Source organism: Lingula anatina, chromosome 1, assembly GCF_051362555.1.
Source record: "Lingula anatina isolate TDL-2025a chromosome 1, LinAna3.0, whole genome shotgun sequence".
In the NCBI taxonomy this organism is placed as follows: Eukaryota; Metazoa; Brachiopoda; class Lingulata; order Lingulida; family Lingulidae; genus Lingula; species Lingula anatina.
The window spans coordinates 60308513-60326685 of NC_141767.1; the positions used below are offsets into that span (position 1 = coordinate 60308513).

The 18173-nt window shown below is 37.1% G+C and overlaps 3 protein-coding genes across 6 annotated transcripts; 2 read left to right on the forward strand and 1 right to left on the reverse strand.

Annotated features, from left to right (window-relative positions):
• Positions 1-143: 143 nt before the first annotated feature.
• LOC106172050 (lamin-A) lies at positions 144-9889 on the forward strand. 4 transcript variants are annotated; one of them, XM_086999785.1, is made up of 15 exons: positions 144-342; positions 927-1511; positions 2082-2360; positions 2565-2844; positions 3086-3211; positions 3658-3878; positions 3998-4539; positions 5982-6238; positions 6446-6676; positions 6941-7022; positions 7205-7292; positions 7481-7653; positions 7802-7914; positions 8464-8569; positions 9157-9313. In XM_086999785.1, exons 1-14 carry the CDS (start codon positions 314-316, stop codon positions 8566-8568), a joined length of 3111 nt encoding a protein of 1036 aa, XP_086855911.1. In that variant the 5' UTR covers positions 144-313; the 3' UTR covers position 8569; positions 9157-9313. The 4 variants fall into 4 exon arrangements, with proteins under 4 accessions (XP_086855911.1, XP_013408098.2, XP_013408106.2 ...); XM_013552644.2 differs by having other exon boundaries at positions 146-342; positions 8464-8573; positions 9159-9319; XM_013552652.2 differs by lacking the exon at positions 8464-8569 and adding an exon at positions 8046-8077 and having other exon boundaries at positions 146-342; positions 9159-9300.
• A 1144-nt stretch (positions 9890-11033) lies between these two features.
• LOC106171799 (uncharacterized) lies at positions 11034-15150 on the forward strand. The gene is made up of 3 exons (XM_013552270.2): positions 11034-11429; positions 12473-12578; positions 13755-15150. The coding sequence occupies exons 1-3, from the start codon at positions 11357-11359 to the stop codon at positions 14290-14292; spliced, it is 717 nt and encodes a 238-aa protein (XP_013407724.1). The 5' UTR covers positions 11034-11356; the 3' UTR covers positions 14293-15150.
• LOC106171807 (uncharacterized) lies at positions 15095-17851 on the reverse strand. The gene is made up of 2 exons (XM_013552282.2): positions 16320-17851; positions 15095-15904 (listed from the first exon to the last, which is right to left on the reverse strand). Exons 1-2 carry the CDS (start codon positions 16548-16550, stop codon positions 15629-15631), a joined length of 507 nt encoding a protein of 168 aa, XP_013407736.1. The 5' UTR covers positions 16551-17851; the 3' UTR covers positions 15095-15628.
• Between the last annotated feature and the right edge of the window lie 322 nt (positions 17852-18173).

Here is an 18173-nt window from a genome sequence, read left to right on the forward strand (position 1 = left end):
AGATGAAATGTCTTATCAATAATGTATTGGGCAGCTTATTCTCTAGGCTTGTTAGGGTCATGAGGTGACTTGAGAGGAGTTTGATGTGTGTGCTTAGTCAGATGATATTAGCTGTCTTGGAGGTAGAGGCTTATATTAAGCCAGTCCAGGTACCAGATAACAGGTGTGCTTAGTATCATTCACCAACAGTACATCCTTGCAGCTGGTTGAGACTGCTCAGTGAACACTGTTAACACTGGCATAAGTTCTCAAGACAACCAACTTTTGTTTTCTTTAAATGTGTGTTTGTAGCTAATTAAGACATGTCTCTAATATGGCTGATCAACAGACAAAGAAAGTAAGGTAGGACTTTGTTTCCTTTATTGTTTATTATTATTTATTTATTTATTGGTTGATAAATAGATAAATGAATTTATTTATGTTTTTTAATGATCAGTAGGTAGAATTGAACTTTTTGTGACTGTACAGAAAAATAATTTTCATCATAAAAAAAAAATTGTCACTAATGTAAAGACTTGAAAGAATTTTCAGATTCTAGTGTTTGTGATAAAGATCTAGTTTCTCCATTCTTGTGATTAATGATAACACACTTGCTAATATTTTGTTCTATACAAAATGTGTTTTTAAAAGATTTCAGTGGCCTCACTCATTTTAAACTGATGTTCTGCAAAAGTCCTGTTTGTTTGCTGTATCTAAGGCACAGATAATATCTATGGGGAGTCTATATAACTTGTAGTATTACAGGTCAAAGCTTTAATTTTGGAAGTACATGTAGATCAATAAAGCATTTTAGGATTGTAACTTATGTGTGCTACAGACAAATAATCTTATCTTTGTAGTGGCTTTTTTTTTGCATATATGAGTTGTTGGGGTATTAAGTTCCTCCTTGGCTTGTAGTCTGAAGTTTTGTTGATCTGCAATTTCAGATTTTCTCCCAGGTGTGCTGATGATGCGTCCAATGATAGAGACAGTGTCGTACCTCTGAAATCTATTTTGCGTGATCAACAGAAATCAAGCAGAAACTACAAGCCATTGCCATCACATTCACAACTGCCAGAGAAAAAGAAACAGATAGCAAATTTTATAGCTCATAAAAAAGAAAAGAGATTAACTTCAGAGGACAAGGACAGAACAGAACGTGAAAATCAGGAGCTAGAAACTGAACATATTAATTCAGAAAGCAGCAAAGACAAAGTTAAAAAACAGTCATTCAGAGGGACCACTAGTTCATCCATTGATAGATCTGGCAACAGTAAATCTTCCTCAGGTACAAGTACTGACTCCAAGATGAGTGGGTTTATAATGGACTTCAATACCATGTCTCGCATGCATGAGAAACAAGAACTGCAGAACATAAATGATCGCTTTTCCAATTATGTCCAGATGGTCCGAAGCATCCGTGATCAAAGCTCCCAAGTGGAGTCAACTGCCTTTCTGTCTTCAGTACAGGTGCTGGAAGAAGAGGTCACCAAACTCAAGCATATGTATGAACATGAACTGGAAAAGCTCAGGTATTATCCTTTTTTTCAGTGGAAAAAGTGTATATTTTGGATTTTTGTTTAGTTTCTAGTATTAAACTGTGCTTTGTAGTAATTCGGTGTAGCTACTATTCCAGAATCTCCCCATATCATCACGCAATATAATGGGAAATCAATAGTGGTTTCACCAGCTAACTTGATTATGCATTCATGATCAATAATTTGATGAGTATAAATGAACATGCAGGAAGCATCTAATCTTTGATGGAGAAATCCGATAAATAAAAAAAAAAACAATTGTAAGCTTTTGCATGCACACGTAGTCATATACAGAGGCTTAATCTTTTAACTGAAAGCCTGCAAATTCACTTTTGTAGTCTTCAGAATTGGACTGCAGGATTTAAAGTGTTATTCTTTGAAACCTTTCTAATATAATAATCATCTAAAGGAAGAAATGAATTAGTAAATTTTCTTTTCAATTTATTCATGAATAAAACTGTTTTTAAAAAGAATTTGACAAATACATAAATCTGCACACCTGTGCCAGATGATAATGATAAATTAATAAATTAATAAAATTGAACTTTTTCTTTATTATCATAGGAGACACCTGGATGATGTGAACCATGAGAAGAGCCACTTCCAGGTGCAGAGTGTTAAGAATGAGAGTGTAGCTTCACAGCTTCAGGACCAGCTTCACCAGGAGACAGACAAGAACAAGAGCATGTTTGACCAGATGAATGTTCTGCACAGGACCATAGCGCAAAAAGAGCATGAGCTCCATGAGGCCAAGATGGCCCTACAAAGACCTTTGGGAGACCTGGAGCAATTACAGAGGGACTATATGAATGTACTCAGAGAAAACCAGGATATAAAAAGAAGGTAAGGCATTGTCTATATTGGTATTTTTACATTGGACCCATCATACACATGTAAATATACATGCATAGTATATATGGTATATAAGTTTTGACTATAAGTAGTATCATTGAAATAAATACTAATTGCTTGAAATAGTAAACTCAATCACATATTTGTTAATCATGTTTTATTGTATTTTGCAATTATATTTTAATTTCTTTTAAGATATGAGAGGGAGACAATCAACAGACAGGAGGCAGAAGAGAAGATTCACACACTTCAGAGTAAAATGGATTTTCAGCAACAGGTGTCAGCTCAGGAGATGGAGGATATCAGGATGAGGCTGGAGAGCTCTGCTAACACTATTCTTCATCTTGAATCTAAGGTGAGAGAGACAGGAAAGACGGACAACAATCTTGTGGAAATGTTACAGAAAGTGAGAGAGACAGCACAGGCCGAGTTAGACAGATACAAGATGGAGTCTGAAGAGAACTTTAGCAGAAGTGTGAGTACATAAAACTTTTCTATCACACAATTGTATTTACTGTAAGAATATTACCATACTGTTTGAAATTAACTGAATACTATTGTTTTATTTACATGTACATGTTCTCACTGTTCTGCATGGTTTCTGAATTTAAACTGGTAGCTGCATGGCAAAGTTTTTTAAAATCTGTTTTGATGGCAAATAAAATTTAAGAGTTACATGTTATTTCAGCATTAAATGTACATTGTCTTTGTTTCAGATTACTGCCTTGAAGGCACAAATGGACATTGACAGCCGAAACACAGAGACCATCTCAGCGGAAAACAGGAGAATGCACAGTGAAGTGGATGAGCTGACTTCCAAGATTAGAAATCTTAGAGGACAGGTAATTTGACAGATTTTTACTTTATGGAATTGACCTACAGATAAAAAGAAAAGAAATTTTATGGAATGATCAGATGAAAAAAATATATCCTAGTAACGCTTAAGAGTAATGTGCATGGGAAAAATTCTGTATTAAGTACCTGGTACACTCACTGCTGTATGTGTAGGAGGTTTAGTGGTTCTTGAACTACACCAATTATAACGATGAGTATTTTGTGTACACAAGGTAAAATTGCATTCTTTATCTTTCAGCTCTGTTATATTAATATAAAGAAGCCTTTATTTTAATAATCTTCTTATGTTTTGTAACATTTATGTAAATATTCAAATCTTCAAGAAAGTCCCAAAACATCCATACTTAAAATGTTTTTTAAATTTACTCCAATTTGTGCATTAAAAAAATTTGCCTCCCCAAATGTAATTCTATTTGTCAAATCAAAATTGCAGATAGAAACATTGGAAACTCAAAAGAAGAACTTAGAGGATGTTTTGGATCAAGAGCGCCATCGTTCTGCAGACCACATCCAAAGATTGGAGAAAAAGCTGCGGGAGCTAAATGACCTTCTCTTTCAAAAGATGAGGGAGGCCAATGCTGCCAAAGATGCACAGGTTCCATTAAAAGCAGAAATAGAGGCATTCAAGACTCTGTTAGAAGAAGAGGAGAAAAGGTAAACACTTATTTTATGTGTAGGAAAGAATATTGGACATTTTCATTAGATATCTTGCATTCAGAAATTAAAACTATATCTCCAGTCAAGGAGGTTAATCATGTAATTTTTAACTTCAGGTTAAGACTCCCGCTTAGAATGACATCCAGTAGGACACTTCTGCCTCCAGTAATTCCTCCTCCTTCTATCCCCACCCCTCCTGCCCCTATCCCCACCCCTCCTGTCCCTAGTTACACCCCTCCCGTTTATAGTCAAACCCCTCCTCCTCCTCTTATCCATTCCCCTCGTCCTCCCAGTGCCACCAGCAGGCAGTTCATTACCACCAGCACCGACTTTGATGCCTCCTCAACACAGATGTTGAAAACCAGTGGAGACTTCAGGACAAGTACTACCCAAGTTAAACAGCCCAGCCCACCTCCCTCCCCCAATGTTCAGAGAGTGGACCTAGACCTCACAGAACCAGGGGAGGAACTGCTGGATACTTGCACCACCCCTGCAGTATTTGATTCCAGCAACCCAGTCACATCCATGCCAGAGACCTATGTGCCAGAGATGTCCATCCCAGCACCACCAGTTATGCCAGAAGGCACCATGCCCATGCCCATACTGGGGCCTGTTGAGGGGCCAGTGAGTTCATCTGCAAGAGTTCAGTCAGCACCTGGTAAGTAAACATTCTGATCATGTGTTTTTTTTTCTAGAATTTTTTTTGACCAATTAAACATTAAGTGTTTTGAGTTATGAATTTCAGTTTATATATTAATTGAAAAACATGTCAAGAAAATGAATAAACACAATTGCATCAAAAAGGAGATATTAAATTGTTATCTTCCAATTAAAAGTATTCTTTCTCCTAGTCATTGCATTGACAATGTTGGTATAATATTTCAAAATATTAGTGAAAAATTATATGTCTGGTGATTTATTTTAAATAAACAAATTCATATTTTTAATTCACAACCAATTTAAGTGAAAAAAAATTGCTTGTCCAGATGTCATACATTTAAAAAAAATATTTTTATTATTATGTAACTCGGAGAAACAGGTTATGTGTAACTTTTGCTAAAGGTCATAATATATTTCCATTGTTGAAATTCCATTGTGTTGGGGAACACATGGGTTCTAAGGGAAAATATTGTCTGGAATAACAAAAACCTAAATGTTTTCAAACTCATTGCAAAGTTAGATGGTATTGTGTGAATGGAATTGGCCCCATGAGATTTCTCCTTTCAGCGTGTAAAATATGAGCTTAAAGTATCCACCCTAAATAGAAAGTAATCCATGAAACCAAAGCATTTGTTTATAGTTAGCCCCATTTGATTCATAAACAGCTGCTTTATTACTTGAGTAATCATACAGTGTTAATGCTGGTATTGTTATAGGAAATCATAGCGAACTAAAGGTAAGCATTATGTATTACCCATGTCTCTGGCCATGCAGCCAATATATTTACAACCGGAATATGTACAGTCAAATATTGCTATTATGAATACATGGTGTGGGTCCAGGAGGGTTGAAAGGTATGTCTAAAAGGCATACACCAAGCAAAAGTTGATATTTGGATCAATTGTATTGAATGTCAACACAGGCCTTGGATACCAGTATATCAGAACAATACAAATATAAAGATCGCTTGTACAAAGAGAGGAAAGAATGGTCTGTTCTCTGTGTTAAAGACTTGCTCTTTATCAAAACTGAATATAATAATGAAATTTCAAGGTAGAAGATGTTATTCAGCATATGGTAAGTCATACACTAGCAACCAGTTGCAGGATAGATACATACAAGCCAGACAGGGTGTAGCTTGAACATTCCGTGTGCTGAATATATTAGGATAAGGGTATGGTTTTCAGAATTTTATGAAAAAGCTGAGATTTCACTGAGAGTGAAATATCATTGTACTTAAATGTAAAAGTGAGAAACCTGGATAGGTTGCTTTTGAATAGGCAGTTCTTGATATTTCCTTTTGTTCATATTGGTGAAAAAGCCCAACGCTTTATTCAGTTTTATTCCAGATACCCCTGTAATTGTTTTTAGATTTAATCTAAGTTTGAATTAATATATGTATATATTTACATGTATTTTTCTTTTTTAAATTTTTTTCAGCTGGGACAAGGTCCCGTGTCCATGTCGTCCCTACATACCTTGGCCAGGGGAAGGATTATTTTGATGAAATGTTTAATGACTTAAAGAGGACCACATTACAAACCCGCCCCAGAAGCAGCCCAGCAGAGCGTCCACCATACAGTTCAACATTCTATGACTACACCACTTCCTCATGCAGTGCTACAGGGCCACTGAAGATTCTGGAGGTGAACCAGGAGGGCAAATATGTGCGAATTGTGAACACTTCAGACTCAATGGTGAGGGACTATCCAGGGTTATTGATGAAAGAGTAACTCATTGTATTTTGAAGCTTTGCATTAATTTTAATTTTAAACTGCCATTCCACTTCTTTTCAAGTTTCTAGGCATCAAATATTTTGAGCAGAAATTAATCTAAATGCCAATCCACTATAACTTGAGAGAGTTGGGATTACTATTTAAATGAGGTAAACACTTTGGTTTCAGGATGAAGAAATAGGTGGCTACATGATACAGCAGAATGTTGGTGGACACCCTGTAGCAGTGTACAGATTCCCTCCTCGCACTCGACACAAGGCAAGCTCCACATGCACAGTTTACGCAGGTTGTAATGACCCCATCCTCCACCAGCCACCACAGGCATTTGTATGGAAGGAACAGGAAAGGTGGGGCTCGGGCCCAGAATGTACTACCATACTGTGTAAACCTAATGGGCAGGTAAGCAGATAATTTGGGGATCAGAATAAAGTTGTTGACAGACTCTCATACAGGTGTTTGTTGCTTGTATTTTTTAATTTTTTATTCTTTAATTTTTAACAGACCTCAGTATTTTCTGCCAATTTTATTTTTTATTTCTTTTGACTGAAACATGATCAGTCCATACAGTTTGTTATTTAGGTAGAAATATTGTTATATGACAGTGAAGTATATATATATTGCTGAAATAAATTGTTATTAAAGCTGATGTCTTCTCTCCTTAAGGCCATTGCATGGACCACTGCTGCCCACAGGTTCTCTAAGAATGCCTATGATGATGTTCAGCCAGGCAATGGAGAGTATGCAGGTATTTACAGAGTTCCCAATTTCCATTGAGAATTACTGTTATTATTTTTTTTAATCTTACACATCACAGGTTTGTATTGAATTAAAGACCTAGCCCTTTTTGTCTTGTTTATATAAAATTTTTATCAAAGAATATAAATTGTTTGACAAAAGTATGAAATAATATCTTTTATAATATTTTAGATTCAGAAGTAGGAAAACCAGCTAATGAACTGACAGATCTGGGCTACAATGTGAATGCAGAGAAGCCAGAGCCTGTCTTTCTAAGGAGGTATGGACAGTCTTCCAATCAGTCTTTTTTTCTTTTATCCTTTTTAACTACATGTAGTTAAATCAATTTTTAAAAAAATAATGATGCTACATGTTGTACTGTTCAATTTTAATATTTTGGCTGTGTTGTTAACATTTGGTAACTACATGTGGACAAAATGCAATTATTTGCATACATTTCCTCCTCAGAGAGAAGACTTCTCCCCCATTATTGCCCGCTCAGAAGCACCCCCATGGTGATTACACCTTGAACCACACCCATCCCCACCATTGCCAGCCCAGACAGCTCACTTATGGCAATGATAACAGCTCTGTGGACAGGCAGTCCAGATCTCAGTCAGCAAGACCTGACCCAATTCCTGGTAAATATTTACATCATGCAACATTCTACAAATATTTTTCTGAATTAGAATTTTTTAATTTTTTATTCCAATAATTTTACATATATATTTATAAACCTAAGTTTTGCATTAATATGGGTTACATGTCTAATTTTCTTTTGTTTTAAAGGTCAACCATATGCTGGTGCATCAGCTCGTAGAATGGGAAGTGCCCCTTTGAGGCGCTACACTCCGCCAAACAGTGCAACAATCAGGGGTAGTGGAGGAGTAGCCAACAAAGCAGTAAGTTTTATTTTGTTGTCTTTGGTGACAACTATTCCCATTGCATGACAATACATTTGCCATTTAATGATTTTTGAATTTCAGTTGTTATATTCAAGTGATATTTGTAGCCATTACTTTTTGAACTCTAGGTTGTTCAACGATGCTGACCCTTGTGTATGTTGTATGTATAAAAAAACAAAGCTTTAGTTTCTAGAGTAGAGATGAAATTTGTGTCTCAAACTTACTAAAAAAGAAAACACAATTAGCAGTAACAATGCACAATTTCTGAGACACAATTTTCATCTTTTTAATAAATTAAACTGAATTGCACAAACAACCAGTGCCTCACTGTATGCAGTTCTTTCATACTTATTTTTTTGGCAGTTAAATTCTGAAAATCATAACAAACTTTTCACAAATGGATCTGTTGACACATTAATCCTGAATTAGACACTTCCACAAAGTACTACAAATAGAATACAGATGAGAGTATTGAGAACCCATGTGAAGACAAAACCATTGTTGTTACAACTCTGATTCACTCACAAGTGGTTCCCTCTATTTTAGGCAGGCACCATTAGGTTTGGTCCCCCATCACCTTTCCTCTCTCCACTGCAGCAAGAGTTCACTCAGGCCTACCACAATAGAGAAACTGCACTCCACTACGCTTAATAGAGGTGTGGCCCTTGCACAGTTAACACTTATCAAATGTCAACATAATAGTCTCTAAACAAAGAAGTTATAAAAACTATGGAATATTCTGTGCAAATCCAGTTATGAAAACTGTGTTGAGAACTTGTGATAAATTTTAAAACAGCTGGCATTTACATGGTCACTTCATGTTTTTGGTAGCTCACTACAATTTCGTGTTTGTCATTAATTATTGCTATTTCTCTCTCAGTCATAAACCGGCACACTTCACCTTTTATCACTGCACAACTATTTCTTCTTGAGTGTAGCATAAAATTCAGGATTGACACATTTGCAATTCTTTTCTCTCTGGTAAAAATAAGTTTTTAATGGATTTAATAATTTGGTTTTTCAGTGCATTGTACATGAAAAACAGGTCATCCTGATAGTTATAATTATACTTGAAGGAAATGTATAGTCTGCTCTTATTCACAAATAAAGCACTCTGGCGAACTGTTGCAGTGGTGAAAGAAAGGTTGTGGACCAAACACAAGTATATTACTGAAAGGATAATATTAATTTGGTAAAAAGGCAAATATTTTGGTTAATTCTAGATTGCCTATCTGTTCCAGATCACATTAACCCCTGGAGTCACCAGTCACCCACCAAGTCCATTCCAAACGTCACACAAACGCTTTAATACAGGACTGCAGCAAATACAATCTCAGCACGACTTGGACCATAATCCACCAATGCCAAGGCCCCCACTCTTTTCAACTTGGTAGCCTTTTTGTTATTTCGTTATTCATGTGTGGGGAAAAAGGCAGGTTGGCAACAGTTTAAGAGTCAAAACACACCTTTGGCTGTTTTGAATGCCATTCTAGCATCCATTAAATTTTACTATGTTGTCTTCTACAAGTTTAGTCAGTGAACTAAGATTGTACTGCTCTTTTATGAGCAAGGTGCCAATTGCTGAAACTATGGAAATATTTATCATTTATAAACTTTTTGTAAAGCAATTTTCATATATTCAGTAGGTGATTAATAATTTTTTTTAAAAAGTAGAAAAGAAGTTGACAGCGTTCAGTGACCTTAAAGGTTTACCTTAACTGTTAAAGGAAGCTGAAAATTGCTATATAGATCTGATATCATCAATTGATTTCTGCAGCATTAGGAGAAAATTCATCACAAAATTACTTTTAATCATTCCCATTCCTATTGTCATAAGTAGGGAATTTACTGATTGTCAGAATGCATATTTATGCTATTATACAGTTTTTAACAAAATTGTACATTTTGTATGTATTGAATGCTTTTGACTGTGATAGAGCGTGTTTATACTAATAAATATCTACCATTCTTACCTGTTATCAGTCTTACCTCCACAGAAATCTTTTATGTTCAATATAGACATGATATATATTATATCTTTTGAAATTATGCAGCATAAAAGAGGTATATTTGTTCTAATATAAAACAAAATATTATCCCTGCCTTTGCATTTGAAGATGATTTAAATTTGAAAAAATATAATAAGATACATTTCAAAACAGCATTATTTTACACATACAATATGTGAAGTAAAGTCGTCTATGTTGAAAGTGACACATTGTGTTAGTTGGGAATTAACTATTCCAGCTACAATCTGTTTTTATATAAAAGTGAGTGGCACGTGCAAAAAAGTGAGTTGTGTGAGGGTACACCATGGAGCACTGCCTTGGGCGGTCTTAGTGAATAAGATGATAGTATTGACAAATATCACTTAGATATCAAGCCCATTGGAAATAACGACAGTTTCACATATTGCCAGACGCGCAACTTCATTCAGTTGGGGCGATTCGGATGTACATGCAAAGGTTACAAATGTACCAGCTCGTATTTGTCATACACAGCCAACTCTCTGCATGTCTTACTAGACAAAGAATGCATTATGAAACATCACGATTTTCCCAAACGTGAGGTGTTTTCAAAACGGAAAAAAAAAGCACATGCGATTAAATCTTACTGAGAGGAGGCTCGGATCCGTACCAAACCATGATTGTCATTTATACTTTTGGGAACATATCGCCATTTAAACATATTTGAACAAATTCTTTTTATCTTGCCCTTTAATTGATTTGACTCTAAGTATAAATGCAAGCTTGTGCCGCTCACCATGGAGCCTTAGAGGCTTTTGTAAAAGAAATAAAAAAAAAAAAAACGCGGAAGCTGAATCACCTTTGTGGTTCCAAACAGCTAACAAAATTCTCTGTCATTTATGGAATCGCGCTACTTCCTACCTGTCAAATACTATACCTATGACAAAGTGAAACAGTTAAGGGTCTTTAATAGTTTGACCTTTTATATTTAGTTTATTGTATTATAATATGTTAATAATATATATATATATATATATATATATATATATATATATATACACAGGTTATCGCGTACGGTTAATGTAGTCAACTGTTCATCCTTGCGTGGAAATATTTATCTCAGTGTGTGAAAGAAATGTCTACAAGATATACATATCTACGTTGATGTACCAAGTGAGACACAAATCGTATCCGCTTCACGAGTAGATAGTCAGGCCTGTCATTGTCCGAGTTCCTTTCACAGCAGATGACACCTGAGGTACAAATTCTTAGGCCTGTGTGTCAAGCCAAGCAACTGCACCCTATAATGCGTCGGTGTGTACATAAGACAGAAAGGGTGGATTTTAGAGAGAGATTCCTTTCATCGGGGTCAGAGATATGAGAAGTTACAGGTGCGTTTGTGACAGGGTAGTTACTAAGGCAGAAGAGGAAACACTCGCACCACTAGCATCAACCCCCAGAACTGACTGAAGATGAGACGAGCATTTCATACAGACACAGACGTGACTATACTTTTTAAGCAATGGAAGACCGTCTCTGTTACAGGTAACATTTGTTTCGTGTGTGAAGATGGTCGTTGAGAACGTATTTACACAACATGTAGATCGTTCTGCTGTGCAATGGCTTTGGACATCTTTGACATGCCTTCGTTGACGTGAGCACTTGCTGCCCCGGTTATTGTATACTTGAGTGTAAAGATGAAAGGATGGGCCCGATAGGAGGTCGTCAAATGTGTATATTTAATGCTTTCCTGAAATTAAGTTTTGTATTTAAAAAAAAATCGGTATCCTAAAGTCTCGGCTGTTGGTGGTTCTCCGTGACAAGGAGGTCGTGCGCGTGTAGTTTGCACAGGTGTAGCCTACGTGTTTAGGAATGTTAAGTAGCGTTTCCTAAACAAATATTACAATTTTTAACAATTTTTTATTTGTGGCATAGTGTAATGGGACGTAATTTAACTTTAGAAATTTATCATTAACGAGGAGACGTTTATGATTCAGGGAATACATTTACAGTGATACCCATAACATCACCTTTGTTGCTTGCTTTATCAAATGCGAATCTCGTCAATAATATGACCTGAAAACACCACATTATAAACATTTCAATCCTATTTAAATTAAAAAACAAAAACCCGAAATCACTCTTATTGACACACGCTGGTAATTAATAGATACCAATCCCTCTTATCTAAAGAGAACATCTTTAAATAAGTATGAAAGCAGCATTTACAATGAACTACTAGTACAGTAGGTGAAGTTGAGATTGGGCATTAAGATTAAAGTATCAATGTAGTTCACGGGATGTTCTGCGCCAGTAATACTCCCTTTACAGTTTAACGTATGCAGCTCTCAAACTGACTACTAAGCAGTTGAATTATTAGGATGAACGGAAATTCCGTTCCTTATCACATCAATCTGATATTCCAGTGATATTCTGGACATTAGATAGCATCAGCACCGCTTTCAGCACCTCATCCTTATCTCACCGCGAACTATTGCCTTTATACGGTTTTTATTCTAGAGTTACTGAGGTGAGAGTCATAATCGTTATTAAGTTGGAATTTCCAAAATTTCTCCATTTGTTTTCAGATGTTCTGGTCATAGCGATACTGATATTGATTGTGGCTCTATTGAATGAAGGACTTTATGCATACCGCGGGGTTGTTACGTCAACACAGAGCAGCAAGCAAACCAGGTGAGACTGTCTCAACTAAAACAATCCGGTAGTAAGTAGATATCGGTTGTTCGTTCGTGCTGCAGGTTTACGTGCCTTTGGTGACCGCATTATGTTTTTATAAAATTGCTTTTTATTAAGTTGTTTTTAGAAATACCTAAATGACCATGATTTACCTATCCCAGGCGCTGCGTAAATGCCATATTTGTAAATAACGACCTCACTTACAATGCAAATGAAGGTCGAAATGGAGTAATATCCCATTTTACTGCTTAAAGGCCAGGGGGTGAGAGGTAATTTTCAGATATCAAGATGAGACTGGCATTGTGATTGATAATCATTTATATGTACCGTGTTTATCCTGGAAGCTTTGTATGTTGCAAAAAAGAAAAAATGGCAGATCGCGCTTCCAAGGGGAAATTAGAAAAAAATTCGAAAAACGCGTTTGGATGCAGCGCGTACAGGCCTAATCAACTACCAGACTCGGCACCTAAGGATCCTGAATTAACCGGTATATCGGACCACACTACCCGTTTTCAAGGTGTGTGTCAGATCGCATTTCGGAGTATCAGTCAGAACACCGACAGGATGAGCCCACGCTCGGCTGTCACCTTGATTGGATAGTAAACGATTGTCGTATTTAATCGCTATATGATTTTAAAACCGGGTACATAAATTTGAAAGCCACCTAGATGAACCTTAGACTGCCACATTAATCTAATACAATGCAAAAAAGCCCTATCAAAAGTGGTTAAAACATTCAAACCGAATGTCGTAAACTCCCCATATACCCCCATAGAGACAATGAAATAGAGTACTCTAAAGTAAGAGTACAGTTTAAGGTTGTTCAGCCGAGCGTGGATGAGCCCGCAGTCGTCCTACAAAATTTGTTCTGGAGTATGATACTCCAAAATGCAATCTGACACACACCTTGAAAACGGGTAGTGTGGTCCGATATATCGGTTAATTCAGGATCCTTAGGTGCCGAGTCTGGTAGTTGGTTAGGCCTGGCGTAGAATTATTGAATAAAGCTAAGTTAAATCTGGGCATACAGGGATAAGTGTCGAAGGCGCGATCATTATTCACTTCAAAGAGAGTTTTAAGTATTTCGCCCTTTTACCTTTAACTTTGAAAAAATGATTTTTAAAATCTTGCCCGGCGAATATTATTAATTTGTTATTTTATACTATCTTCCAGGTATTCCTGGCTTTCTTGGGTTCATTTGCTGCACTCATTATGTCACATGCTACGTGTCACATTGTCCAACGTATTAATGCTAGCTCTAATGTCGTACAATCTCTGGATATTTATCGCTATCATTCTTGGCTCCGTTTTGGGGTACTATTTGTACGGATGGACCCTCATTGACATACGCCCCCCTCAAGACAGGGGCCAGGGATACAGACAAAGTTTAAATCTCCCTGACAGATTTGAAATTAGACAAACTCCATCACATGAGGAAGATATTAACTTCAGGGCCATTTCATTGGGTGAAAAAAACCATAACAAAATCGAAGAACGCCAAAGCATGTTGTCGTCAGCTTCGTCAATGGAACTTCCACAAAATAAAACGACACAATTATCCACGTTTCAGCATCAAGACACCAAGACTGTTAAAACTTCAAGTGAAAGTGGGAACAATGCATCAGATATGAATCAAAATACAAATGATTATGATGCCGAGGAGCTACAAGGCATGCTATCAAATAGTAACACAAATGAAAGCAATGTCTAATGAAAATAGTTCAGTGAGATTTTGCCAGGCTACACTTATTCTTTCTCATTTTTGAACAAGTGTCCCATTGTTAAAATGCAAATGAAGCAAAATTCATGCAACCCCCTCCGCAAATCTTATCTATATTTTGGAGAGAAAAAGGAATGCTGGGTGGTTGCCCTTCTTGTTATTAGACCTTTGATGTACGAATAATCAAACGGGCGCACGACGGAAAAAGGAAAGATGATTATAATATTAAAATAATCATGCGCCCATAATAAGAGGCATTCCTGTTTGCGTCTTTTTGAACATTCCAGCTGAATTAAAAACTTGAAGAGTGTCTCTATGTCTCTATTTTATAGCACTATACACTGTCTTAACAACGGCAAGAAAACGAGAAAATGTCAACTAGGGGATATCATCATTATAGTGGAAAATTAGTAGGAAACTAGCGCTACCGTCACGAAGACTTATTGCTTAGTGCCGAAGGTGAAAGAAATAAGAGAAAACCTCGAATATATAAGCCGATTGCACGGAGATGGAAGTTAGAAAAATTCTTGGGGTTTCAACTTCTTCTGCAATTCTTATGGAATTTTCCCAGGGCAGAGAGATCAGGAAAAAAAAAACTGGAGAAAATTAAGAATACTGTTGAATATAAAAACGAACTGTACATCTAAAAGATGATGACGATGAAAATTACTTAAAAATAAGGAGATGTTGCTTAATCTTGCCCAACCGCTGTAGTAAAAGTTACTCTTACTAATTTCAGAGGTGCATCGTCACGTTTCTTACGAATAATAGGTACAGTACAAGATATATGATATAGAGTGAAACTATTTTTGTATGCAACTGTTTTACAATAAAGTAACATTAATCAAGCATGCTTGACACTTACACAATTCATTAAATAATTTCGACACATTTAAACAAGATCAGAAGATATGAAAACAGGGGCGGAGCTGGCTGAGGCTTGTCCTTGAGGTTAAAAGAATGTCTGACATGTTGATCCTGGTTAAATTACCGGTCATCACTCAGCGATGTCCTTCATAATTCACGTCAATTATGGTAAGTGCGCTTTTGAAAAGCACCAACATTATGCCTCACCATAATGTATCTCAGACTTTTCAAATAATTTTGAAATAATTGGCTGCTTTGAAAAACATCACACTGTAATCGGTCGGTTTGTATGCCATTTTCACCTAGAACTTACGTGTCAACGGGCATTTCATTCCTCCCATTTAGTTTTGTTTAACAGCCATGCCACCAATCCTGGCGCAGAGAATAAAATATAAATAAATATATAAATAAACGATAATGAGATCCGGGAGTTATGACCCTCGTTGCACAGTACCCTACTTTATGAGTTTTCGACAAGCGCACTGGTCCTCGACTTTGTCCTCCAGCGTCCCTGCAGGCGGGATATGGTATTGGAGCGAAGACGGAAGAAGTCCTCAGACGTAGGAGATAACCTGGTGTAGGAAGACTGGAGAAGGTACTCGTCCAGGGACGACGTGCTGTCCTTGGCGCTGGGAATCCTCTCCAACTCGCTTTTCCTGTCCTTTATGTGCTGAATTGTTAACTGGATCTTTAGAAACTGATTAGCGATGTCTTGGTCCTGCTGGCGAATTTTTGTCTGTCAAAGAACAACCAAATTATTTATCAAAAGATTACTCTTTCCCTCACAGGCTTGTGCGCTCGTTCAATAATAATAAATAATATACAAATTAAGCCAAAACCTTCCTTCTGTCACTAGCTATGAAACTTCTGACTCTTTCTTTGCTGTTGTAAACCACTGTTTCTTCTTAATTTCGATAAAAACGATATTGCCTCAGCAACGAATGGAAACAGAAAGATACTAAACGAAAAACGCACGTTCCAGGCGTGTGAAAGACACCGCGGCCGGAGTTTAAGAGAACACTGGAAACTCTTTACCTAAACCAACTTACGTATGAGTTAAGTTATAATCTGTTTCAATCAGGATGCAGATGAGCACATGCTGATCGACATAAATGACATAAAGCGATCGCAGTAATGCAACCATTACTTACTAATTCTTGCCTGAGCCATCTCAGAGCAACGTCGATGTCCTGGCTTTGGTTTGAGATGTCCACAACAACCCCTTCGTCATTCTGTTGATTATGGTAACTTTGGCAATAGTCTTTATGGTCTTTCTGAAATCTTACAGGCAATTCAATGAATTCGCACTCTTCAAATACATCATCATCACAAACAGAATCCTCGTCTAAGTCCAGTGATAGAGTCACCTTGGGTACTTCCATGGTTCAAAAGTTTCTACCCGATAGCAATCGCTATATTCCAGTTGAAAGAAATTGTCTGACAACCATGGATGGAATAGTTTGAGTTCGTTTGCTTAGATGATCGACCAATAGAAAAGCAAACACTCTTTTCCTCCTCTGGGGTGCTTTACACAGCTAAGCTTTGTTAAGCGTCCATGAAAGCGTGTCTGTGATGTATCATTTCTTTTTTATCCCTGAAAACAGTACAGCTGTCGAATTAAGAATTCCTCAGTTCGTCTGTGAGAGTTACCAGTATTCAACGAGAATGAGTCCATGTGCTAACACAGAAAACTGAAGCCATCCGAGTGCCTTACGTCACAAGTATGCGGCAAGATGATACCAACTGACGACAAAGCTACAAATCACAATGCTTTTCAATGTGAAATTACACGGTCTCCAGATCCTCGCGGCTACCTCTAATGGGATAATGCCCTACTGTACGTCTGGCGGGAGGGACGGTTGAGGTTAGACAGTGATAAACAACGACGACAACACGGATTTCCACGCTCAGATAAAGACAAAAACAAAACCATACACTTAAGTTTTTCCTTCCTATGGAATACATGTTTTTTTACTCATACGTCGCCAGATGTGGTTACATTTTTCCGCTACTGGTGACTGCTGCTGGGGTGATAAAACTGACAGGTATGAGGACTTAAATTGGTGTAATACGCTCTTCCCGACCACACAGGTCTGTCAGGTTTGTGGTGATTTCTCAGATTAGCCGTCAAATAGGTAATCTGAGAAACTGTAACTAGAAGTCTATTTTCACCTGTGCCCTCCACTAGATACCTCCTCTTAATATGTCTTAATCCAACTTACAAGCGCCCTGCATGAGTCCCGGTTTACGGGGTTTAAGCTTATCGTAGCGTTCCTGTAGTCTTGCCTTCAACCTTAATATGCGGGAGGCCATCACCATGCATCGCTACTGGTCTCTTCCAGTTTTAGACTTGCTCTTCCTTGTATTATTTTTTTACATTACTTTTTCACTATTCATTAATTTCTCTCCGGTATATCAGGAGAAGTCACTGCCAACCAAACAAAACTCTTCTCTCCATGCTATTTTCAATGTATGCCCGCTGCATGCCCCACTTAGCAAGAAGATCGAACTTGACCATAAAGCTTTATGGCTTACAAATGAAATGTTGTTAAGTTAATACACCCTTTCGTTATTCATGATTTACATTATGATATCTAGGCCTATATAGCATAGAGTAGATGGCATAAAGCATAAGCAGAGTTGCACCTGACCTTTTAGCTTTTCACAAATAAATCAACAGCAAGCTGGGTGTTAACGGCACTTTCCCCTCAGTAGCTATAAGAAAGGTCCGTCTGTTTGGTTATAAGGCAGCTTTTAAGAAGACCAAACTAAACAAACTATAGATTACCGGACGGGGTTGGATAAAATTTCACACTCATTGGGGAAAACTGGCGGAAACGAATGTTATTTTCCCATGATTTACATTTCCAGTTTCAGTACAGTCTTTACTCAGAAAATGACTTGGAAATTGTCTCCCCTAATCTTAAGTATTGACCTGCGCAAGGGGATTAATCAAAATTCCGTTCAGTGTACTTTGAAGCCTACAGGCGGCCTTTGATGTTAGT